General features: G+C 36.5%; 1 protein-coding gene and 1 pseudogene across 2 annotated transcripts in view; both read right to left on the reverse strand.

The window, feature by feature from the left end:
* The window catches only part of RALGAPA2 (Ral GTPase activating protein catalytic subunit alpha 2), a 477,726-nt gene that overhangs the window by 388,365 nt on the left and 62,880 nt on the right, over positions 1–26,481 (reverse strand). For both annotated transcript variants that reach the window (XM_044663434.1, XM_044663433.1), the window contains exons 2-3: positions 24,430–24,540; positions 21,408–21,460 (exon numbers count right to left, since the gene is read on the reverse strand). In XM_044663434.1, coding sequence (XP_044519369.1) covers positions 21,408–21,460; positions 24,430–24,540 — 164 coding nt within the window. The remainder of the gene's footprint in view (positions 1–21,407; positions 21,461–24,429; positions 24,541–26,481) is intronic.
* On the reverse strand, positions 8–16,348 carry LOC123236577 (annotated as a pseudogene).

A 26,481-nucleotide genomic window follows, 5' to 3' on the forward strand; every position in this document is an offset into this window, starting at 1 on the left:
GTATTACTACATCATAAAGTATGAGAGGGAGAGCAACGTATAATCTTTTCCTTTGAGGTTCATCCAATTCATACCTACTACTCAATCAAAATCCTGTTAGCTGTTGTCTAACAGAACTTCAGGTTACTCCCTTTCATTCCTCAAAGTTTGATACCTAGTTAACTTTTTTTTTCCTCCTCACCTCTAGCCCTCATACATGGGAACTTCAACATACATATTAATTCTCCTCAAATACTCTAGCCATTCATTTCCTCAACCTACTCAATTCCCATGAGTTACTCTACCTCTAATTCATACAAAAATAGTTCAACACTCAATCTTATGATCACCTAAAAACAAACCACCTCTATGTTCAAGAATTCTGAAATCTATATCTATTGGCTTTTCCTCTCTCCCTCTGTTTTCTTTTATATAACCTTACACTTCATCTGCACCATGGCTTCTAATCCTTTGATCCCTCAATCCCAAATCTTCTCCAATACACTAGCCACTCTCCTCTCCTCCCCATCTTTACTTCTTCCTGAGCCAATTCATCTTGACACTATCTTCTTTTGAATTTCTAGTTCCCCCTATCATATTTACACCTTGCCAAGCCTCTGCCATGGGTCACTCCCACCATTTCTCATCTTTGCTTCTACACATATACTGCTGAATGAAGGTGGAAAAAAATCCTGAAACCATTCTGAATCCACTACAAATTTATGTTATGAAACCTCCCATGGCTTTTGGCAATCCTATTATTCCTCTTTTATTAATTCACTATCTCATTCTCCACAGCTGCTCTTCCAAATCTTTTCATCTCTCCTCAAATTTTCCATGACTCCCCCTCTCTGCATTCTCTCAGCCGAGATCCTTGCCTTCTATCTCACAAAAAAATTAAGGCCATCCACTATTCTCCTTCTTCCCCCTTCTCCCCTCATCTCCTATCATTCAAGCACCATCTGCCACTTTCTCCTCCTTTCCCTTGTTTGATATGAAGTGGCCTCACTCCTTACCATGGCTAACCCCTCTCCCTGCTCAAATGCTCCCATTCCATCCTTTCTCCTCCAAAAGACTGCATCTCTGCCATCTCCATTCTTTCACTTATTTTCAATATCTCCCTCTCAACTCGTTGTTTTGCTATTGCCTCCAAATATGCCAATTTCTCTCATCTGCCAAAAACCATCATCTGATCCTTCTATCCCTAAATATCATTACATATCTCTTCTGCCCGTTGTGGCTAACACCCTTTAAAAAGCCCATATATAATGGATGCCTTCACTACTTTTCCTATTTTATTTTTAATTTCCTATAGTATTGATTTACTATCTCATCATCCCACTGAAACTGTTCAGTTACTGGTGACTTTCTAATCACAAAAGGGAAGAGATGGATAGAATCATAGCTATCAGGAACATCTGGACCAAGTAAGGGTTTGTTGTTTTTTTTTTTTTTTTAAAGATGAGGGAGATATAAGTATGTTGGTTGATAATAGGGAAGCTAAGGAGGAAGAGGGAAAAAAAGGGTCCCTGTCAGAAGGAATTCACATAGCCAAACTCTTGCCCTCATTCTAGGAGCTTCAATACATAAATATGGATATTCTCTCAAATATTCTAATCTCCCAGGTCCTCAAATTTACTCATTTCCCATGACTCTTCAACCCCACTTCAAATGTACACTAAGATGTCATATCCTTGCCATCTTCACCCTCAAGTATTACACTTCTGTGTTTATGAATTTGTTGTCTCTCTGCCTTGCCACCCAAACCTTGTTCTTCATCCTGACTTCGATTTCTCCAGGCTACATTTGTCTCTCCTCTAGGGTGAATCAGTTCAACTCATCTTCTCAATTCCCTTGTCTCATTATCCTATTACCAAATTAGCCCTGCCAAGCCTCAGCCTTAAATTACTCCTATCATCCACTACCTACTATGAATTTATATTAAATAACCTCAACTTGGCCCTCATTTTGACAAGGTAGTCCCTTATACCTCCATAATCAATTCAGTATTACACTGACCACAGTAGCTTTTCTAAACCTTTTCATCTCCCTTCAGTTCTCTCATAGCTCCTGCTCTCTCTGCCCTCCCAGCTGAAAATTGATTCCTATTTCACTTGAAAAAAACTAGGCCATTCCCCAAAAGCTCCTTCTACTCCCGTTCACTTCATTTCTTATCATTCAGATGCCTTTCCCCATTATCTCTTCCTTTCCATGTTTCCCATGAATAAACCCTTCAATTTCAATAAACCCTTTGAAGCCATGATATTTTCAATTTTATCACTCAATATTAATTTTATTTCTTACATTAATAGCAACCAGAAGTTTGGAGATGTAACTCAATTTTTCTGATTATATAACAAGCCACATTTCTGCCATAATTTTTTACCCTCCCCTCATGGGCAGAACTCTGAGACACCTCCAGATCCTCTCTAGAGCTGTGGACTTGTTCTTGCCATTTTTATGCTATTTTTAGCCACTTTGCTCAGTTCTTTTGAGTAACATTTTGAAAGGGGAAACTTATTTTTCTGCACTCAGCTATTTTCCTTTGAGGAACTTTTCAGGGCAAGGGGAAAGTTACTTTACTAGCAAACACCATGCTTTTGCTGATAGCTCTAGCAGCATATCCCTGACTCCCAATTCATACATTCCCCGTGGACACTGCTCCATCACCTGACCCTCCCTGGCGAGTAAGCCATTTCTGACCTTCTGCCCAAATGCTGATCCCAGAACCTAGATTCCGACTCCCCATCCCCTCAGATGCCTCTTCCACTGACTCCTGCCCTGCCTGCTGATGCTCCCTGCCACATCCAGCTGCTGCTGCGGACTCCAGTCACCTTCTGGAGCAACCCCAGCCACTGACTAAGACTTGGGAAGTATAAAAAAACAAACAAACAAACAAAACCCTTCTTTCTCATTATACCACATCAGAGAATTTCCGGGGAGTTCCCTTGTAGACATTAATGACTTTTATTTATTTTTTTTGATTGATAGACTGACCAATTTTTATTTTATGAGCCAAATAGAAGGGTACTATATACAAAGGAGATGGGGGAGAATCATTTCTTGGTCTCCTCTTCTTTGGACAAAGTCTTGATGATCTCCTCTTTCTTAGCCTGTAGAACGATCTTCCAGGCGCTTTCTTGCTTCCTTAGTCTTGGATCAACAAGCTTCAGCCTGGTCAGCCAGGAGCTTCTTCTGGGCCTTATCTGCCTTCAGTTTATGAATGTGCTCCATGAGGATCCACTTGTTCTTGAACACATTTCCCTTCACCTTCAAATACAGGCTGTGGTACATATGTCGGTCAATCTTTTTGGATTCATGGTATCTTCAGAGTAGACGGCGCAGAATCCTCATTCTTCTCATCCAGGTCAGCTTCTCAGGCATATGGGCATTGGCAGTACCCTTTCTCTTACCAATACCCATGTGCCTCCCCTTCCGTCAGGCCAGAGTATTTTTTTGGCACGAGAGTGAACAGTAACAGGCTTCCGGATGATAAGCCCATCTTTAATCAGCTTCCGTATTTGCTGACGGGAATTAGCATTGGCAATTTCATTGGTCTCCTTGGGGTCAAGCCATACCTTCTTCTTTCCACATTATTGTACAATTGTTTAAATCACTTTAATTGATTCGAGGACCTGTTATAAGTTTATTTTCCTTACATTTTTGCACATAAGTTGTTGATATTTTACATTTCATTCACAAGTTATTTTTTTAGCTTTTATTTGGATTTTTTTATCTTTATTTCTTTTGCCAATTGATTCATACAACCCCATAACTCATTGATGTATCCTTAGCTGATCTGGGTGTTGGCCTTAACCCTCTTCAGGGAGAATGTGTTATTAATTCTCCTCAGGGGGTGGATATGTTTTATAAACAGAATGTCTGTATTATAATCTATAATGTAAACTTTAACTTCTTTTGAGAGTAATTTCAGGGGGGAAATAATTCTCCTCAGAAGAGAATGTATGTTTTATAATCTATAATGTAAAGTTTAAATTCTTTTGAGAGTAATTTCAGGATAAGAAATTTGCCATCTTCCCAGAATCCAGACAACAAACCTGTTTGGAGAAGGCACCATGAAGATGCCTGAAGAACCTACACTGACTGCATCAAGAAGATCCAGAATGAATTTTAGAGTGCAGTTGATTGAACTACAGGGAATTGAATGCATTTGTTTTGAATGTACACACTTATGTCAAAGGGGACTGCCCCCTAATTGGCTTTTTGTCAATGTGCCTAGCAAAACATTGGTTTTGCTTTCTCTCTCTTCCATTTCCCTCTTATCTCTATTGTAATTAGAAGACCTTTGTGAGTACAAGACGATTATGTAAAGTGATCACTTAGGGTGACTAGGCACCCAAAGATCTTCAGGGGGAATGTGATATTGGAAATTTGGGGGTCTTTGAATTTATCTGGAGGTCCCTGATCTAAACTTCCTGTGGACATTTAGATATCTTTCAAACTACATTTCCCATAATTCCTGGCTTACATAAATGACGTAGTCAATTATCTAATAACATTAAACAGAAGGTTAAATAGGGAGTGCCAGGATGGGCTCTTTCTCCTCTTTGTGATTGTGGAGCAGGAGGAGGACGGGAACAGGTAAATGGTGGGTCCCTTTAAAATAATTCAACAGGCAGGTGGCTTCATTTTTCTAAATGGCTTTCATTCAAAGGGATAAACCCTTTGAAACCATGATATTTTTAATTTTATCACTCTATATTAATTTTATTTCTTACAAACATAAAGTTTACCAAGGGCTCCCATACATAAGAGATTTAACTTTTTTTCTTCTCTTCTTAAATTATAAATTCATCCTGGCACAAAGATCAATCATTTAAAATCACTTCTACATCATAAACAGACTTGTACATTCTCAGTAATCCAATTTCATTGTTCAGAAATTCCATAACCCAAGCAAGCTCTTTTCACACAGCTCATGACCTTGCCCACAGAGATGGCTTAAAGAAGCCTTACAAGTATTATTACTGCTTTTAAATATGTTCAATTAAACAACATCAGGAGAGAGCTCTAGGAACTTAAGCAATTTCACAGTTAAAACAGTATTAACCATTATATTTCCAAACAAAGTTTCAAACAATTTACATCATCCCTTCAGCATTTAAAGCAATAACAGTATAATCAATAACACACAAAAATCCACATTTAAAAAAATTTAGCATTTAAATACTAGATTTAATATTCTAATCCAATTTATATCAGAAGTTAATTTTACAAAAATGTTAATGAGCTAACTTCTCATAAGATCGCATAATTAACAAAATTCTTGATGTATTTTGTACTAATCACATTGAAAATTTCAAATGGAATTATCCAGTAAAAGACTTTTTGATCTAATCAATGAAATAAGAAGACACAATGCATATCATAGCCAAAGTTCTGTATTAAGACATTTCACAATCACCAAGGTATTAATCAAATATCAGGTTTTAACCAATCCCAATTAACTCACATTTCAAGAGCACATAATCAAATGTAGTTCAAATGTAATCTTCATAACAAATAACAATAATACAAAAAAATACTACAAAAATTCATTATTTTCAGGTAGTCTTAACAATCACTAAAGTTTTTCTTTATTTTATTGTCAAATCAAACCACAATTTTCAATATAGCTTCTAATAAAAGAAAACACATGAATTCCTATATTTCCTGAAGGTAAAATTTCCTTCAAACATTTTCATTTTAACAATATTTATTCCAATCGCATTTCAAACTAACAGATAAGTCTCTAATCTTTAGTTTACTCATTTTCTTCATTATAATATTAAGGTGAAATATCAACTATTTTGAATCACTGCTAATTCTGCTATTTCATAGATATTGTTATAAAGGGGATGAGGTCAAAGGGCCTTTAGCCGGTAACAAGCTAGCAGGAGGTTGGTGATGGTTGTTATGATGGAGTGGACAACCTCAGCAGGGTATGAAACCTGATTATGATAGTACAGGGATCCAAACCCTGAAAGCAGAGTGCCCAGTGAAACCTCACTGCTACCACTAGGCTCCCTTAAGGTGTCAGGCAGCCAACCCCTCCTTTCTGAGGAAACAGCCTCCAATTGGTTATGGCAGACTGGCAGGAAGTGGATATAGAACTTCCTGCCCCTACTATGGAATTTGTTTGAACTTTAACAGCTCAGAATTCCCTCCGTGTTGCTTGTCCTCCTTAGCCTTTGAATGGTAAGGGAATAACCACAGGATTCTCTGGTTAAAGGCTATGGAAGTTATTGATCTCTGGGGAAGGAACAAGGCAATGGTAAGAGGGCTTGGTAGCACTAATCTGTTGCTATGAAATCACTGGCTGAAGCTGGTAGAAGGTCCTTGGAAGGTCTTGGCTGACCGAGGGCTACCAGCCCTCGGCCAGAGCAAAGCGGTCTCTGGTTAGCAAATTGAGTAGATCTATTGGCTAATCTTGTAAATGATGATAATAGATAATATTGATTTGCTCTTAAAAGATAGTTCCTAAAACCCTACTCTATTCTAAGGCCTAAATTACCCATGTTCCTCCTCCCTTCCACCCGGGGCCCAGGAGGGGGGTTTAGGGGTAAGTGAGTGTGCTCAGGGTGAAGTCAGGGGAAAACAGAACCCAGCCTTGGGTTTCCAGGGCCTTTTATATTCTCAGTTCAACTGCCAGTTGGTGTCTGCCATGCGCTTCAACATTCCAACCAGGGCAACTGACAGGTTTGACCTAAGCCAAACATGGCAATGCTAAAACCTGTATTACGATATAGGCATTTCACCAAGACTATTTACAAGGGGAAGAGAACATAAAACAAAGTTAAATCAAATATTATCTGTATTAATGCTTCCCCTTACGCATAAATACAACAAGGTTCATGGGTCCATAGCTTTAGTGTACTGGTAGGATAACGGGTTAGTGTGGAATTAAGCCCAGTCAACAATCTATGTTTGTATGCTAAATTTGCCCTGTTTAGAAAGTCAGAAACATAACCTATCTTTACTAAGTCATATACAGCATGGAATTTTTTTTCTGCTGCAACCTACATATGTATCTGTTATGTATAATAATGTTATTTATAATACAAATATGTAAATATAATTGATAATATAAAATTGATAATTGATAATAATATATTTATAATATATAACTACAAATACCTCAAAAGAGACTAAGATTTTATTTGTAGATTTAAATGAGACTAAAACAAAAAATATTTTCAGAAAACCACACTGTGAATAAATAATACTTTTCCAAGAAACATATAGGACAATTTAATGATTAGAGTTTGGTTATATATATATATATATATGCTAATCCATTATAGCATACTTGAAATAAATATTAGGTATTACTATACTCATCAACACATTAGGATATATGTTAGTTCTTTTAACTGATTTAGTCACAATTCTTTTTCTTCTAAACCCAATACATGACTAGGAATAATGTGAAGTTTAAACTGTAGTTTGTGCAGAATGCTACCTTTCAAAGGGTATCATTTTTAGTTTGCCCTAAGTCAACTTAACTTCATTTAAGGGAAGTGAAAACATATATATTTTTTCCATATTATTACAACTGAAATGCAATATGGCCAATGCAAATGCATTAGTAATGGTGGAGGGGAAAAGTTGAGAAGATAAAAATATCACTTACATTTTTAAAAATCCTACATAAAGGCAAAAAATAGTTTATGTACCAGAAGATGAAGAATGAAGAAATTCTCTTAAAACTATATTGCAGTGTAGAGGGCTTTTTAAAGGAAATATATTCTGCTACTTTTAACAGAGAGTCAGATTAGAATAGTTCAGGTTTTACTTACTTGAAACCTTGAAAAGAATCAAATATTTAAAAGTCAGTTGAAGGAAGCTGAATGACAATTTTAAAAGGCCTCACTACATATAAGCTGGTTTCCAAAAAGATCACATTGACAGATTTCTTTAGGACTCTTATGGTATACTATGCCTAAAACAAATGAAAGCGAAAACTTTCTTTCATTATTTCCTTTCTGAATAAATGCCTAAAAATGAAAAAAGTATGGGGGGGTGGGGGTGAGGAAGGAGGGTGTTGATGTGGGTACAACATTTCCAATGAAATCTGCTTGCCAATATCTATACAGTTTTTTAAAATATTAAGGGCCTAGGTCAAAATCAATAGTTTCTGAGTAAGCTTTAGAGAGAGAATTTTTTCTAAAGTAAGTGTTCTCTTACACTTATATCACTGTTTGAATGCAGCAAATTATAATACCTAATTTTGCTTTTCACACCACAAGAAAAAAAGAACCAGAAATCTAAATTCCTGGACAGATAGGCTAGCTAACAGAAAAATAAATACAGAGTTAGAAAATATGCCATGATTCCACATACAAGAGTGCACTCCCAAAAAAAATAATTCTCTGATGTCTAGGAATATTTTAGTATTCATTTTTAAAAGATAATTAAAAAGTGATTTATATAACTTGTTTTTAAAGAAAACCATATATTAAATTACACCATTGAAGAGGAGACACTTTTCTTGATCATATAGAGAGAACTGAACAAAAACACTTTGAAAGCTAAATTTTGATAGAAAACTAGGCCTAGGAAATAGAGCTCTGAAATAATTCTGAATATTTCAGATACAACATAATTAAATAAATACTTATATTAAACAGACTTGGGAATCCCCTTAGGGAAACTAAGAAATGCAAATAAGAAAACATCTTAATACATTTTAAAAATTCTTTTCTTTTTTTTCTTTTTTTTTTTTAATTTTTTTTAAACCCTTAACTTCTGTGTATTGGCTCCTTGGTAGAAGAGTGGTAAGGGTGGGCAATGGGGGTCAAGTGACTTGCCCAGGGTCACACAGCTGGGAAGTGTCTGAGGCCGGATTTGAACCTAGGACCTCCCGTCTCTAGGCCTGACTCTCAATCCAATGAGTTACCCAACTGCCCCCAAAAATTCTTTTCTTGATGTTAGATTCATCCTAAGAAGCAATGTGGTATATAACACAAGGGACATTGGATTTGAAGTGAGATCATTTCAATTTACAATTCTACCATTTGTTAGTTATAAAATCATGGGCAATTATCTTGGTTTCCTCATCTGTAAAATGGAGAAATACTTTATTACTTACTTTGCAGGGTTGTTAGGACAATTTTTTAAAGACATCTAAATATAAAACCACAGAATTTTAGGGTCAAGCTTAAGCCTTTCTTGTTATTATATCAATTTAAAAGAAAATAAAAATAGCTGGTCACTAAGCTCTAAGGAAAACTCTTTCACATACCTCACAAAAAGTACAATTTATTTTTTGGGAAAAGGAATTTTACCTTCTTTAAATTTTGCAGATGCTTCTTTTCATACACACACACACACGCACACACACACGCACGCACACACACATACACACACACACACACACATATATCTTTTTTATAGGGTCTTCTAATTTTCCTGACATCTCTCTCTATAGACCTTCAAAGAGAGAGATGTCAGGAAAATTATAAGACAGTTTGTAAATAACTGCTGTAGAGTGGTCCAAGAGTATTTTAAGACTGGCCTAATATGGACCTTTAGGAATTAAGGAGGGTCTCAGTTTGTGTATTTCAAAAGGCCATGAACCAAAAATGTAAAGACCAATGACTTGGTAGAAGTATTAAGAAAAGAACTGAAATCTTTAACTGAAAGATTTGGTAAAAAAAGAATAAGAGAATGAATGTCAAGCAGTGGTCCCTTTGCAGGAATCACAATATTAATCACTTATATGCCACTTCTGTGCAAAAAGGGGTCACATAATGATGAACTGGAGTAACTGGAAACAAGCAATTAGAAATAATAACTTCAGAAATTACAACTTTAGAAATAAGAACAATTGTGGAAAAAATACTCCAAATCCAAATCAGGCACATGATATCTCACACCAAAATACTCAACAACGATATATCCAAAGTGGAGTTCATCCATGCTTTACTCAGGGTGAGACTACTCCTCAGCCTAGAGGAGCCCAAGGAAATACCCAAAGATCTTTATGAAGGTGTCGGGGGATACGGGGAAGGGTAGTAAAACCAAAGGATACAACCTTTTGAAGCCATCCACCAACTTCATGAAGATTCATATTGGATAAGACACTCAGAAAGGGGAACCAGGGACTGAGAGAAAATGGGTTACTGGTTAAGGACTAATGGAAAGAAAACATAAGGCAAGAATGAAGACACACAAAGAAAGTTCTGGCATAATATAGACAGCGAGTAAGCTCTGGTGGATAAGAGCTTCACCCCTTAGCCCAGATCATGGGGTTCATATGGCCTAAGGCATCTATGGTTGTTTAATACATATGTTAATTGATTGTTTTAGGTAAATTAAGGAGACTGAGATAACTGAACATTCTTCCAGGAGTGCAGCCTTAGGGAAGTGCTAGGAATTTGGCAAGGCTGAGATTCAAATTAACTCAAGTTCTCAGAAATCAGTCATAAGTAACACAAGAGTCAGTTTTTTGAGCACTCAAGATTAATGTATACCTGAATTGCTACACTTTTCAATTCCAAGACCCTGATGTCTTAATGCCACTTATACCTATCCAAACCTAGTCCATTTTCTTTCTTTCATACTGTGGCAATTTAATGTAGTCCTGGCTGCTGAGAGGGCAAGTGCATGATTGCTATTAGGGGCTTACTGGACATATGTCACTTTCATTCAGAAGTTATTATTTTTTATTTTTTATATGGATTTTTATAATGTTTTTGATAATTTTTTGGCAAATGATTCATATACCTCGAAACTCAGCCATGTATCCCTGTATGATCCGTGTGTTTGTCAATATCCTCCCCAATGGGGAATGTGTGTTCATCCTATAATGCAAAGTTTAAATTCTTTTGAGAATAATTTTAGGATAAGAAACTTACTCCCTCCCTGGATCAAAGTGAACTATTTGGAGAAGACACCATGAAGATGCCTGCAGAGACCACATGCTGCACAAGGAAAGTCAGGAGCCAGATTGTAGGGAGATGAGAAGAAATGAGAGGGGAGGAAGCAAACTCCTATTCCAGACGGCTCTTTCAAGGAGTTTAGCCACAAAGGGCAGAAGAGTTATAGAACAAACCGGACCCAGCCTTTTAAAGTCTGAACTCCATTATTTACTGTATCAGTAATGGTTTGAAACCACCACATTCTGTTCCAGGATATTGATAAATCTGCTTATAACTTACTCTAGTCAGTAGATGTCACTAGAGGGTAAGGTCTTCCTTTTACTAAGGGTTGGGCTATAGTTGTATTGTTTTGGGTTAAGACTCCCTTTAGTTCCTGCCTAGCCAAGGACAAAGGCTATAGCCTGAGGCTGAGTACTAGAGATAAAGCTCTTTGAGGGTAGACTGGGCTTTTTGCCTGAGGCAGTTTGGGAGTGTCTTTCAAAAGCTAATTTTGGTTCTGGGAGGCTCTATTCCATTGTAAAAGTCTGAAAATCTCTTTTCTTTAAGTTATATGCCTTCTACTGTGGGGGGGGGGGGGACGGTGTTTTTTAAATTCTAGCTGGCCCCACCAGGCTTTTTCTATTTTTAAAGAGTTTAAAACTAAAAATACGGTTTGAAATAGAATAGAGTTAAAGCCTATTTGTAGCCTGAAAAAAATTACTCTCCCTAATTCTACTAAATAAGTCTAGTGCCTCCTGCTTCTATTTGGCTGCTTTTAAATCTTATTCAGGTGTGCTCCTGGCCTGGCTAGGAGGACTGAGCAGTCCTTCCCAGGTGTGGCCAAGGCTAGCTAATAGGCTTATTTCTTTCCTTAAGACAAAGAAACAGCCTAGCTTAATTTTCAGGGCCCCAGTTTTTTTGATCTCACCAGTCTAGCAGCTTTATATCGACCGAAAGCTCCAAGGCGTGCTGTGAGAAGGCTGACTTAAGGATAGGTATAAAGTAGAGAAGAATTCAAGAAAATTCAGAAAGATTGTGGAAGTTCGAGTCCCTTCGTGGTCGCCAAATTGTAAGAAGGAAAATTTAAGTATTTATAGATATATAGATATATATTAAAATGTGTGGCCGCCAGGAATCAACAATTTAGGTTGATTCCGTAATTAAATCAGACCCAAGTCAGCATCGGTTGAAGAGTTTATTTACAGTCTGGTAGGTAAAAAGTAGGAATAAAGAGAAAAAGGAAGAGGATAGTCCAGGCCAAAGGCCTGGACGGAGAGAGAAGAAGGTTATAAAGCTAAATAATGAAGCTGTAAGCCACAAGGCCCAACAGCCAGATAGGCAGAGTTTAGAATTGGCCCAGCAAGGCCAAGGAAGTCAGCCTAACTTACCCACATGACAATATAGAGCGTAAGCGTTCTGTGGTCTCAGGAGATGCTTCTTCTTCCAGTTGGAGATGGCAACTGCCCCCACAGGAAGTTCACTAACTTACTTAAAGGGATAGTGTCTTTCATCACTTCCTGTGGTCCACCTCTAATTCAAATGGACAAATAGCAGTTTCTACGTTGATTTGGACTGCCCAAAGGGCAGTCCCTTATTCTTGATTTGTTACTTATTGTCACGTGTGGGTAACTCGTCTCCCCTCCCCACTAAGGGAGGTGAGAGTGACATCATTAGCACGCCTAGGTTGAGTAGATTTTTGACTATTAATGGGCTGGAGCTAATTCTATTTACACACTAGCATGGATAGACCACTGGAATTAGAATCATAAGAATCTTAAGACCTAAATCCATTTCTCATCTTGTCAGTTTACCAATGGTATGACCTTGTGCAAGTCACTTAAAGTTCTAGGCCTCTCTAAAATGAAGAGACATAGGCCTAAATAATCTCTAAGATTCCTTCAAGCTCTGTATGCTGCTGCTATTAGCAAAAACAAAACAAAAAAAATAAAAACCAGCATACATTCATTATAAGGAGGCATACAGTATTATACAATGGATAAGCTACATAATGTTGAATTGAAAAGCACATGGAATAGGTATTTATCAAGTATTAAAAATTACAATTATAACAGGTCCTACAGTTAATTAATTTGTTACTAAAATAAGCTCATTCTTCACTGCTCAGTCATACAGATATCTAATTTTTTAAGGAAGAAAAAGAAATCTGCTCTAAGTACTTAACAGAATTTTTTTGCCTTTCAAAATATAACAGGAGCCAAAAAAAAAAAAAAAGTGAAAACACTAGATGTCACTGTCTAACAGTAGCAAAACCTATAGGCGAAAATAAAACAAGATTAGAAATTTTAAAATAAATTACTTGTAAAAGCCTTTCTGAAATTTTTTTAAACTAAACTGACTTTAAGTTCAAGTAAATCTCAACACTTTGAACTTACACAATAATCTTAATCAATTAGTTATATAGTTAAATAGGGAAAAAAATCAACAAATCACTATCTCCTATTGATGTAACAATAGATTTAGCAATCTCAACAATTAATTCATTTCCATTACAATAGTTTCCTGAGTAATGTCTATTTCTTAGTACTGTTTAAAAAGATTTCTGTCTAGAGGATCAACCCTACTAAAGGTTTCTACTTCCAACCAATTCAGTAGTATGTTATAGCTTGTGATAAACATACCAAAAAGATTGAGGCCATGATACAGCTAAAAGATAAAAGAACATAACTCTACACTTCCAAAAACCATATATCTGATTTTATTTCCTTGGCAAAATGAATTTATTTCTGTTGGAATCATTTCAAATTTTTCACCAACATAAAATCCTGCAATCTTTAAGGTCAGGAATAGGAAATTAAAGTTTCCATTGAAAAGAATGTCATGCAACTAACTAATCTATTCCTTCTGATCGAGTAATAACTTACTTTAATGATACAGCATTTGAAGAATGGCAATCCTATGACAGGATCACAGAACCATAAAATAAGTAAATGATACAAGGAAGACTTTTAACTACAAAAACAATACCAAGAAAGTCTATATGTATGATTAAATTCTAGGTTTGTCTCAAACAGCCAAACTAAAAAAGAAAATAAGTGCTTAGAACAGCAACTATATTTTATGTAATGAAAAGAACACTGAATTTGGAGTCAAAAGGCTTGAGTTAAAATGCTATATTTGCTCTTTACTACCTATAGGACACTGTAAAAGCCACTCCCTCTCTTTTGGCCTAAGTTTCTTCCTTTGTAAAATGATGAGTTCAATTATACGATCTCTAAGGCCCCTTACAACTCTAAAACCAATGATCCTATGACCAGACAGGGATAATAAATATATGCAGAAAAACCTATCTAGTTCTTATGTTTCTTCTGATATTGTTTTGGTTTTGTCTGGTTTTTGTTTTTAATAATTTTTCTCCCCAACTCCTGCCATGATACTAGCAGTTTTAAAATGGGTAAATGACTCTCTCAAACTTTCTAACCTTTTGTCCTCTTAACCTCCTTAAGGCCTAAGACCTTCACTTCACATTGGCCCCACACCAGATCTTATGTAATTCAAAAGTGTCCCACTTCCCTAAAAAGAAAATCTGATAATTGCCGTATTCTATCTCTTACCATTCTACCTCCCTTTAAGTTTCACCCCTCCTTTCCCTATTTACCTTCATTAAGACTTCCACTGCCAACCACAGTCAGTACTTTCTTAAGCCATTACTTCTATCCTAATTTCACTCATCTACTTCTCCAATCATCATCCTTTAATTAAGTCCTTTTAACTCTCTTGCCCTTCTTGTTCTATTACCATTTTTTTCTTCCCAAACCTCAACCCTGGACCACTCCTACCATCTACCTCCTTCACTCCTGTTCAGGAGATATTTAAAAAATTTGGAAGAAATTTCAAAAACTGCTGAGTGGTTTACCCTACAAATTCATATTAATCTAATCTCAACTAGGCAGTCAACAGGTAGTCCTTTTAGTCCTTCTTAATTAATTCCCCATCTCAGCTCCCACAAAGGCTGTTCCAATCTTTCTCTTTCCTGATCAACCCCCCCATTCCTCTTGGTTCCCCATGTGCCTCATTAAGGACTTTGCTTTTTACTTGATTAAAATAGGATTATTATGGTAATAATAATAACAATGGGGGCATTTACAAGAGCTTTCTCCTTTCCCTGGATTTTGGTGACTCATAATTTTTCTCTTATTTGTTTAATTCCTCTTCAATCTCCCTTGGTGGCCCATAATCCACACTGTGCTCACTAACTGTGATTATGTCCTAGGCCTGCTTTTCTTCTCTCACTAAACTCTTTCTCGGTACTATCATCAAATGCCATAGGTTTAACTATCATCTCTCTAAAGATGAAGCAAAGACTTATAAATCCAACTGATCGATTCAATAAGCTTCAGTGTCACCTTGCCAATTACTTACTGGATATTTGAAACAATGTCCCAGAAACGTTTTGAACTCAACATGTCTAAAATTATCTTTCCTTCTAAACCCAAACTTCTTCCAAATGAACTAATTTCTGACCAGAACACCATCATTTTTCTAGTGGGCTATGTTCCCAACCTTGGCATTATCCTCGATTCCTTACTCTCCTTAATTCTACTCATCTAATCAGCTGCCAACTCTTGCTATTTCTCCCTTTACCTCTCACATCAGACTTTTCTCCACTCACACAGCTGCCACACTAGTTAGATCCTCATCACTTCTCAACTGGATTACTGCAATACCCTCTTCATTGTTTTCCCTGACTTGATCTCTCACCATTCTAGGCCATGTTACACACTTCTAAACAAAATGGTTTTATTTAAACACAGAATTGACTATGTAACTCCTCTACTCAGAACTTCCTATTGCCTATCACAGTGATGGTGAACCTTTCAGAGACAGCATGCTATGCCCCCCCCAAACTCCCATAAAACACATTCTTTGCCCTGCCCCCATTTATACCACATGGAGAAGGAAGAACTTCCATTGGGCTGCTTGGAAGAGGGGTGGGTGAAGTGAGGAATGTCCTCAGTGAAGATGAAGAAGGGGAGGGGAGTGGCCCCAGCACTCTGCTACCCTCCAGTTCTGCCACCTGTGAGCCACCCACCTTCCCCCCTGTGCACACCCATTGGGCTGCTGGGCAGAGAAGGCAGGGTTTGTGAAAAAATGTCATCAGGCACAGTGGAGAGGGGGAGGGGAGCAGCTCCACTGGAGTCCCTCTGCCTTTCTAGTAACAAACTCTGGAGGGTGACAGTGAATGTGCATTCTATGTGCCCTCTCTGGCACCTATGCTATAGGTTCACCATCTAGGCCTATCAGATCAAATTTAACCTCCTCTGTTTAGCTTTTAAAGCCTTTCACAATCTGACTTCAAACATCTTTTCTGTCAAAAAGACATTAATTCCTCCTTCATGTTCTACAAATGAGTAAAACTATCTTGTGTTCCTCTCACATGATATCTCAGTTGCTTTGCACTCATCATCCCCGGTGCCCCAAATGCATTCCCTCCTCTCCTCTGCCTCACAGAATCCCTCATTTCTTTTCAGAGGTACCTCAAAAACCATTTTCTGCAGTAAGCCTTTCCTTATTTCCTAAAATGGAAGCTAATTGGGAGGATCCTCCCAATTAAACTTACTTTATTTAATTATTTTTAGTTAGCTGCATTTATTCACACTTGTTTCTCCAGAAGAACATAAATCCCTTGTGAGTAGAGATTATTTCATGCTTTGTATTTGTAATCCCAGAACCTGACTCAATCCTCAACACATAACAGTTATGTTCGCTGACTGACTGACTGATCGATTCAATACATCAAGGATAACTGTTTTTCTCTTTCTGGTACTTCTTCCAACAATATCAAGGAGTTTGGGGATGGGGGTGGGGCCAGAACAAACCATTACCCTGTGGCTGATCTGGTTATGATCCAGTGTCTTTTCAAACTTAGCTGGGCTGATCTTAAAACCTGTGAAGATAGGATTAAGTCTCCCTTGACCATTTTTAGATTTAATCACCAGAAGCATATACACTTCACTTACACTTGTGACCAAAGTGTGTAAAAGTGGGTGATGAATCAGAAACTATTGACTGCCCCCAAGCATAATTGTGAGAACTCCATGAATACATGACTGCTGTATAAGCAGGACCTACAGACTTCTTGCTCCATGACCTACACCCAGGAGACAAAGGTGTACATAAAGAATTTCCAGCATACTGAAGGAACTCAGTCTGCCTGGGAAGGTCTGTTCCAAGTCCTGTTAACCACTACAACACCTATCAAAATTGGAGGAAAGGACTCTTGGATTCATTACTCACATATAAAGAGGGTACCTTCTACAGACAGTGAGTGATTGTATACTGTCATGTTTATTATATTTCCTGATTGTGTTAAAATTCAGGTTGGCTTTTATGTTCACATATTGATCTAATCTAAAATATTCCATTACACTATGTCGTCAGTTACTGTGTTTTGACTATTGTGTTCTGTTACACTGTCTTTATTTGTACTGTCCTATGCCTGGACTGGATAAAATACCATTATAATAGTCCATAGTCAGGGGCAACTGGGTAGCTCAGTGGATTGAGAGCCAGGCCTAGAGATGGGAGGTCCTAGGTTCAAATCCGGCCTCAGACACTTCCCAGCTGTGTGACCCTGGGCAAGTCACTTGACCCCATTGCCTACCCTTACCACTCTTCCACCTATAAGTCAATACACAGAAGTTAAGGGTTTCAAAAAAAAAAAATAGTCCATAGTCTAGTTGGACAAACCCTTTCCGTGGCATAGTGATAGGTCCTTATGGATACTAGGTTTGTCACCAGATCCATTGAGATCACATGTTGTGTAAATAGCCTTTTGTTCCTTTCTGGCTTTGTTAATTTTCACAGAGTTGATGATCAATGGACTCCATCAAACTGGTTATAACCTGTATCAATAACCTTTAAAAAATTTAATGAGCTCTTATGATTTGGGGGATTTTGGTACTTCTTAGAATGCGCATTAGCTGTTGTACTACTTTAAAAAAAAGCTGTTACCTGGTAAAAAAAATTATGTACACTCATACTGTGGATCATGGCCAAGTTAAAAGGAAATAAATCTCATTTTTGAGTGATAAACCTTTGTGTTATGCCTCTGCTTGGCTGACACATTGTCATGGAATGTGAACTATGAATTTTTTATTTTTTTAATTTTATTGTTTTTCCCCTAATGTGCAATAGGATATTTGAATTTTCTTCTCTTATTTTTTGTGCTTGAAGTACATGTAACCAGTATTTTGGCTTTTTGATTTTGCACTAAGTTTAAAATATTGATTAACCCTAATATCAATGCATACCCAAAAGCTTTAGACTATAGAAACCTGGCATTGATTGTTAAATATCATGAGACTTTGATTAATAATTGTGTCTGATTTCAGAAAGAAGGAACCACAAAAGAGCCATTGTACAGTACCAAGAAGCACAAGGTCAAGGAGACCAACCAATACCAGTGGGATTTATGAGAGTCTGCACCAAGACAGAGGACTTGTTTTGGGGTTCAAGAAAGTGGCTGCTTGACAATATTAGATGCAGGATCCTCTTGTGCCAGGTTTCCAACAAATATCTCAGTTTGGCTGCCATTTTGACTCCCCTCTCTCTAAGAGTAAAGTTAAAATCAGAGCTGGGAATGATACTTCCTTTTACTTCAAAATCTAGTCCCTTTTCTCTCCTTCATAGTATGGCAAGTTTCTGTAGTCCTGGCTGCTGATTGAGCAAGTGTATAATTGCTACAATTGTCCTATAAGCTTGTGGGACAAATTTCACTTTAATTGGGCCCTGATTCAAGGACCTGTTATAAGGTTATTCTTGCTTCCTTAGAATTTTATATGCAGAGATTTTGAGATTATTTTCCCAAAAATTTAATTTTCTCTTTCATTTTATTTTATTTTTTATGTTTTTGAATTTTCTTTTGACAGTTGATTTATGTACCCCATAATTCAGGCATGTATCCTGAGTTGATTCAGGTGTTGGTCAACACCCTCCTCAGGGGAGGACTGTATATTTTCAATAAATTCAAGATTAAAAAATATGTTTTTTTTGTTTGAGAGTAATTTCAGTAAAAGAAGCTCACTTACTTCCTGAAACAAGAAAGAAAACTATTTGGAGAAGGCACCATGGGGAAGCCTACAGAAACTACACAATGCATCAAAAGATCCAGAATGAGCTTTGAGATATAGTGAATTGAACTGTGGTGAGTTGAATGCATTTATTTTGAATGTAAATTCTTATGATAAAGGGGATTGCCCCCTAATTGGCTTTATGTCAATGTGTCTAGCAATCATTGGTTTTACTCTTTTTCTCTTTTGTTTCCCTCTTATCCTCAAATTATTGTAATTTCCTCTTAGAAAGTGCAATATTATATGCACCTTTAGCAAGAGATCTTTAGAGATATAAACTGGTTATTTGTAATGATTCATTGGGGAGACAAGGCATGTAAATCTGGGAGATTTCCATATGCTCACCTCCCAATGTAATCACAGGGGGATTGTATAGATAGAATTTACTCACCAAGACTCTTCTACCCAGCAATGCCATTTGCATGCAAATACTACGTGAACACACGGGCATGCAGGGAGAAGGAGGATATAGTTTGTCTGTCTGTCTGTCTCTCTCTCTCTCCTTCTCTGAACACGGTTGTGGCGGTTGAACAAAAGAGTCTATATATGTGGTCATTCTTAGGGTAGAAAAGTAGGCTTTGTACTATTTTTTTATTTCCTCTACTTTAAGTGATTATTAATAAACTTTATGAAAAATAAGAACTTGGAGTTATTGATTTAATTTAAATCTTACATATTACAATATGAAATAACTAAATATTCCATTAAATTATATTCCTTGTTGTTTTTTAATGAATGGTAAAAGTAACCTTATACGCTTTTTTTCCCAAAAAAAGAATCTACTCTCCTTCCATTTAGGAACCACAACTACCTTTTTGTCTCCTTGTTCTATTTACCTTAAAAACATTGTTATGATTCATAAAAATCCAAGCTCTGTTAACCTACTCTCAACAACTTAAGAGTTTGTTGTAATGTAGTGGGCGAAAAAAATACTCATTTTGGCATTGGGGGAGGGAAGTTGTAGTTTGTTGTTGTTATTGAGTCAGTCAGTCATGTCCAGGTCTTCCTGAACTCATGGACCCACAGCACACCAATACTGTCCCTGAGGTTTTCTTGGCAAAAACTCCAGGTAGTTATAAACAGAGGTTAAATGACTTGCCCAGGGCCACACAGCTAGTAAGTGGCTGAGGCTAGACTTGAACTCAAGTCTTCCTGACTCCAGCCTATGGACTCTATCCACTGAGTCACCAAGGGGAGGCTCACCCTTTCCAGGTTGTAGATCTGTTTGGAACTCTGATGAACCCTATGGACCCTCTCTCAGAATAGTATTTTTAAATGATTGGAAGAAATGTTAAATTTCATTTAGAGGTTAGTGAAAATAAAGATGTATATTTTTTTCCCATCTAATTTCATGGATACCCAGAGAAATCTATTCATGGCTCCAAGTCCCTTCCAAATCTGACTCCTTGTGATTTTGTGTCTTAACTAGGGAACAGTATGAAGAACAACTGCATATAGAAACCCAAAGCTCTCCATATATACTCAACCACATAGAAGATTTATCTTCCCACTCTTTTAATTCTATTCCATTCAACTGCTTTTAGTGACAAGAAATAGTCTTACACCAGTATAAAATCCACATTAATCTCAAAAGTAAGAACTTTTTAGGCTACTATATATGTCTAACTTTTTACTAGTACTTCACCTAAACTAAATTTCCTTAAATAATATTTTTTGTTGTCAAAATATCAATATTAAGGTATTTGTAGTGTAAAAAAAAGGCAACAAGAAGGCAGTTAGGGGGCTCAGTGGAATGAGAGCCAGGTATAGAGGTATGAGGTTCTGGGTTCAACTCTAGCCTCAGACATTTCCTAGCTATGTCATTTAACTCCCACTGACTAGCCCTCAGCACCCTTCTGCCTTGGAACCAAAACAAAGTGTTAATCCTAAGACAGATAGTAAGTGTTTTTTAAAATAGCCAACAAGGTTTTCAAGTTATACTACTGATACCATCTGTTAGTATTAATTACACATCAGTGCTGAACATTATGACTTTGAAAAAACTTAAGTCAAATACATTAAAGATCTGTTTACTTGTCAAGGCAAAAATGGATTTAATGGATTTAAAGTATAAATGTACTTAAACATCGTTCTCATCCTAAGTATAAACTTGCAAAGATTTAACACATCTTAATAGAGTCCTTAGAGGACTCTTACTAATTAAAACGGGAGGAAAAACTTCAATTGAAATGGTTAAGTGTTTAAAATTTTATTTTACGTATATATTTCCATTGAAATCTAAGTAAATGTACTAAAATAAGGAAATGGTAAAAATAAGAAGACTATAAGGAAATTTTAAAATAATTATCAGTACACATTTATGGGACTAAGTTTCTTTTCTGTTGTGACATATAAATAATATATTGCTATTTAACTATTTATCACTGTCTTTAGTTTGAATTAACAGGCTAAAAACTAGAAATGCTAGTTTCAGGTATTTTAAAAGTTGAGAATGCAAAGAAAAAAACCCACTTACTTCAAAAAGAAAGAGGATTGAGTCCAGCTCCTCCCTTTGTGACTTATTATTTCCTGGAACACAGAAAAAAAATAATTCTATTGTGCCAATTCTTAAAACCTAATGGAGTCATTTTATTAATTTTTCAATTAATTCATTAAGAATCTTTTTCCCATGGTGACATGATTCATGTTCTTTCTCTCCCTTTCTCCCTCCCCACTCCCGTAGTCAACAAGCAATTCTACTGGGTTTTACATGTATCATTCATCAAGACCTATTTCCATATTATTAATGTTTGCAATGGAGTGATAATTTATAGCAGTGGTTCCCAAAGTGGGTGCCACCCCCCCCCCGGTGGGTGCTGCAGCGATCCAGGGGAGCGGTGATGGCCACAGGTGCATTTATCTTTCCTATTAATTGCTATTAACATTTTTAAAAAATTAATTTACAGGGGCACTAAGTAATATTTTCTCTGGAAAGGGGACGGTAGGCCAAAAAAGTTTGGGAACCACTGATTTAGAGTATACATCCCCAATCCTATCCCCAACAAACCATGTGACCAAGCAAATGTTTTTCTTCTGTGTTTCTACTCCCACAGTTCTTTCTTTGGATGTGGATAGCATTCTTTCTCATAAGTGGACAGTCATTTTAAAAGAAAGACTGATGGCATTTGTTCTTCAGTTATTGATTTCTAAATTATGAGAAAAATTTAGAAATCAATAACTGAAGAATATTTATCCAGAATATTAGATGATTCTCCGTTTTACATTTCCCCATTCTTAACACTGACTTTACTAAAATGAGAAAGTTCAAAATCACAAATTGCTTTTATTGATCCTATCCCAATCCAGGCTAGTGAGCAATTATATATTTTACAAAGAAGAAAAACAGTCACTCTTTCTAGAATAGGTTTTGGGAGGCAGCTATGTAGCTCAATGGATTGAGAAATAGGCTTAGAGATGGGAGATCCTGGGTTCAGATCTGACTGACCGCAGACATTTCCTAAATGTTTGACCCCAGGCAAGTCACTTAACTCCCACTGCCTAGCCCTTACTGTTCTTTTGCCTTGAAACCAATACACTGTATTGATTCTGAGAGGGAAGGGAAGGGTTTTTAGAAAATAGGTTTTATATATGAAGAGCAAGAGTTCTTAATGTATGGTCTATAAACTGTTTTGGGGGACATATGTTTTGATAACTACACTTCAAGATACAGTTTCCATTTTTTGTATTTTGTTTTGTGAATTTAAAAAACATAAGTCCCACCAAATTGCCAAAGGGATACAACATGTCACATGAAAGATTAAGAACCCTTGATATATAGTTTTAATTATTGTTATTTGTTATTTGGGGCCAAAATCACATTGTACTTTCCTTCTACACATTTCTATGGAATCAGAAGATGAAGTCTGAGAAGCTAGATGCAAACTAAATAATTAAAATCTAAAGTATCTGTATCAATTTACCTAAAAAAAGTATTTACATAAAATACTACATCTATACCTATTGCTAAATGAAATCTCAAAGTGCTTGCAATCTAAAAAACTAGTAAAAAAAACCAAGTGATTAGTGTAAATCCCAGGATGTTATGTTATGCCAAGAAATTGTGCATATTTTACATTATTAAAAATTGTTCCCATAGTACAATCCATTTCTAAGCCCAATGAACACAAACCTGACAGAAATTAAAAATAGAAATCTTTGTGAGCTAGCCTCTGGAAGTTACCTGGAATCAAAATTTGTTTTTATGATAATAGACAGTTCATGGAATGGAACACATAGTTTTTCATACTATTTAATTCAATACCTAAAGAATATCTTAGTGTGAATATCTTAGAGTACACACTCTACTAATGAGGATTATCATTTCCTCCCAAAAAATAATAGCTTATTCATGTACTGATGTGAGGGGGGCGGGGGGGGAGGAATGGAATCTATCAACTACTAGCCAACTCTTTAAACTAAGCAGGGAGGCTTAAGCTCAAATGCTTACTTAGAAAGGCAAAATGCACAACAATGGCCTTATACTTAAAGTCATTCAAGATTAGTTGGGCCACACTACACACTCCAGTGCCAAACAAAGCCTGGGTTCTTCAGAACCCAGAAACACTTTCACATAAAAATGAAGCTTGAGAATAAGAATTTAGTGGCAGTTACTAATAATAACAAAGTCATCTATAAATGAAATTACAAAATTAAATTCTATCATTAACAGCATCTACTCTTTGTTGAACAGCTGTACTCATATATAGCCCATTTGTCTTGAGATTTGGTAGCTATTTAGTTGTTTCAGTCATGAACAACTCTTTGTGACCCCATTTTTGGTTTTTCTTGGCAGAGATATTAGTGGTTTGTCATTTCCTTCTCTAGTACATTTTACAGATGAGGAACTGAGGCAAACAGTCAAGTAACAAAACAGTACATGTCTAAGGCTTGAAAGAGAAGTCTTCCTGACTCAAAGCCAAATACTATGTTCTATATACTGTGTCACCTAGCTGCCAGTCTTACAACTACAATCCTTAAGACAGACAGAAAACACACACACACACACACACACACACACACACACACACACACACACACACACACACACACACACACCCCAGTGAGTAGAGACCTGGATAATAGTCCTTTCATATATATCTTAGGGAAAACATGTCAATATTTAACTTGCGAAAACTACAGTTTCCCTATGCCTAGCCTAAAGGAGTTAAATTAAAACAATCACAAAAATTTTTTTCCAGCTCTGAATTCCAATTCTGAATGATTGTTGAGGACCAATATTTAGTGTGGCCCTTACAACTCATTTTCCACGCATTTTCCCTGGTTATCTATACTTTAGTTATTTCGTTATTTATTAATATCTACAAAATGTAAGGGCAACAGCTATTATTCTTTTTTCAATCAGATTCCAAAAAATGCGTAGGAAGGCATAAGACTAAAACAATGGCTAAATGGTTGTATTTTTTTAACATTTGACTAAAAATCCCCATTACAACTGAGTAGATTTTAAAACATGACAAAATTTGATAGAAAAAGCTTACCTTTTAATTTTAAATTATTTTCCAGTGTTATGAAATTTTCATAGAAGATGAAATATATCTGAGAATAGTTGGTCTCAAAAAAATTTTTCAATTCACTCGTATCTACAATATCTATAAAAAGAAAAATGTTTTAATTTATAAGGACATATACAATTATGAAAAATCATAAACTTATTTTTATAAAATATTTAGAAAAATCCAAAGTACTTTTTGAGGAGTAAAAAAGATAAATAAATATTTTTGTTATGTTTCATTCTTAAATGTAAAATTTAAATTAAGGTAAAACAATAGTCATCATGGCACAATGGAAAGTATTAATTTAATTTCAAATTAAAGCTGTGCCCTCTATTGCCTCACAATCTTGCTAACCCATAATTTCCTAAATATAGCTACACAAATATATTTTATTATATGTGTACTATGCTATAGTATTGTGTGGGGCAGAATTTTGTGGAGGCTTGTACCCCAAGAATCACTCTAATGAACAGTCAGGGGACTTGATAAAATGCTGGCAGAGCTCATGTGGCTTTATTAAGGAGGGGGAAAAAAGAGAGGAGCATAGGTGAGGGAGCACTGTCTGGAGAGACCTCTCAGAAGCAGTAGACATTTATGTTCAAATTTACTCAGAATTTATAGGGATCCAACACAATGCTACCTCCTTCTTCCCATCATCTGTATGTTATATTTCTTTATCTTGTTCTATCTTCTTTCCTCCTTAGTAATTTCTCATGCTCTATACTCCTTCTTCTAACCTCCTTAATCTTTTCCAACACTCCTGAATGTAAAATAAAATGCTATATTTCTTTATCTTGTCCTATCCTCTATTCGCCAATGTTTTCAACAGTATGGGAATATTCCTTAGGTTTACAATTTCTCAGTTGAGTCAAATTTTGTTACAATATTTCTTGGGTAGTGTAAGGTCAAAAAAGGGGTTTTTGGGGTTCAATATATTAAAAGATGGTCGCCAGAGGATTGAACTATTATCAATCCTCCATTAAGAATAATCTCAATTCAAAATTTGATTTTTATGGACATTTATTTACAATTAAGAAGAGAAAGAGGAAATAAAGAAATAAGAATCTAACCCAGTAGGTAATTTACTACAATTCTCTAATTAATCCAGGTAGATCTAATTAACCCTCAGCCAAGAGTCAGAGGGCCAGAAGCAAAACTTCATTCACAGAGTCTAGTAAAGAAGTTTCTTTCAGGAAGATTCAGTCAGTCTTTTTTTGGAGAAAGATGCCTGCAGAAACCTACACTGAGGGGGCAGCTGGGTAGCTCTGTGGATTGAGAGCCAGACCTAGAGACAGGAAGTCCTGGGTTCAAATCTGGCCTCAGACACTTCCCAGCTATGTTATCCTGGGCAAGTCACTTGACCCCTATTGCCTACCCTTACCATTCTTCCACCTATAAGTCAAAACACACAGAAGTTAAGGGTTTAAAAAAAAAAACTTTCAAGTACACATTCTGACTTTGAGGTACTGCTGTCCTTATCCCCTAAATTATCATTTTCCCAAGATCCCTCAGGTTTCCCTGATCAGTTGTGTTGTTATGGTCCCAGTTAGGATTCTGAAGGGGGTATTTCTGCTCACTCCTCAGTTCACTTGGGACTATGGAATGCTCATGGTTCCAGATCCTTATAGCAGCATGCCTAATCTTATCTCTTTCCTCCTTTGAAAAGAGGTGGTACAAAACTGACATCACTTCAGTCCATGTATATATACTTGATCCCAGAAATTGGTTATATTGCTCTGGTAGCCCGAATGGGTCTTCCAGTAGGTCTTTCATTTCTCTCTTAAATTTCCGAATCTCAGAGGCACTGAGAGAGGTGCTAACATATCTTGGCCCCTATTCTACTGGAACTTCTCTTAGTGGATAATGCTTAGCATGTTCCCCCCAAAGGAAAATTCATCTGGTCTTCTAATAACCTCTTAACTTCTCTGTTTACATGTTCATAGAAATCTAGCAGAGGAGTATCTGCTGCCTCTGCTTCTGCTTTGGCTGTTGGCAGTGGAGGAGCTGATGGAACTATCAGTGCCACAGGAGGTACTA

This window comes from Gracilinanus agilis, chromosome 2 (assembly GCF_016433145.1).
Source record: "Gracilinanus agilis isolate LMUSP501 chromosome 2, AgileGrace, whole genome shotgun sequence".
Classification (NCBI taxonomy): Eukaryota; Metazoa; Chordata; class Mammalia; order Didelphimorphia; family Didelphidae; genus Gracilinanus; species Gracilinanus agilis.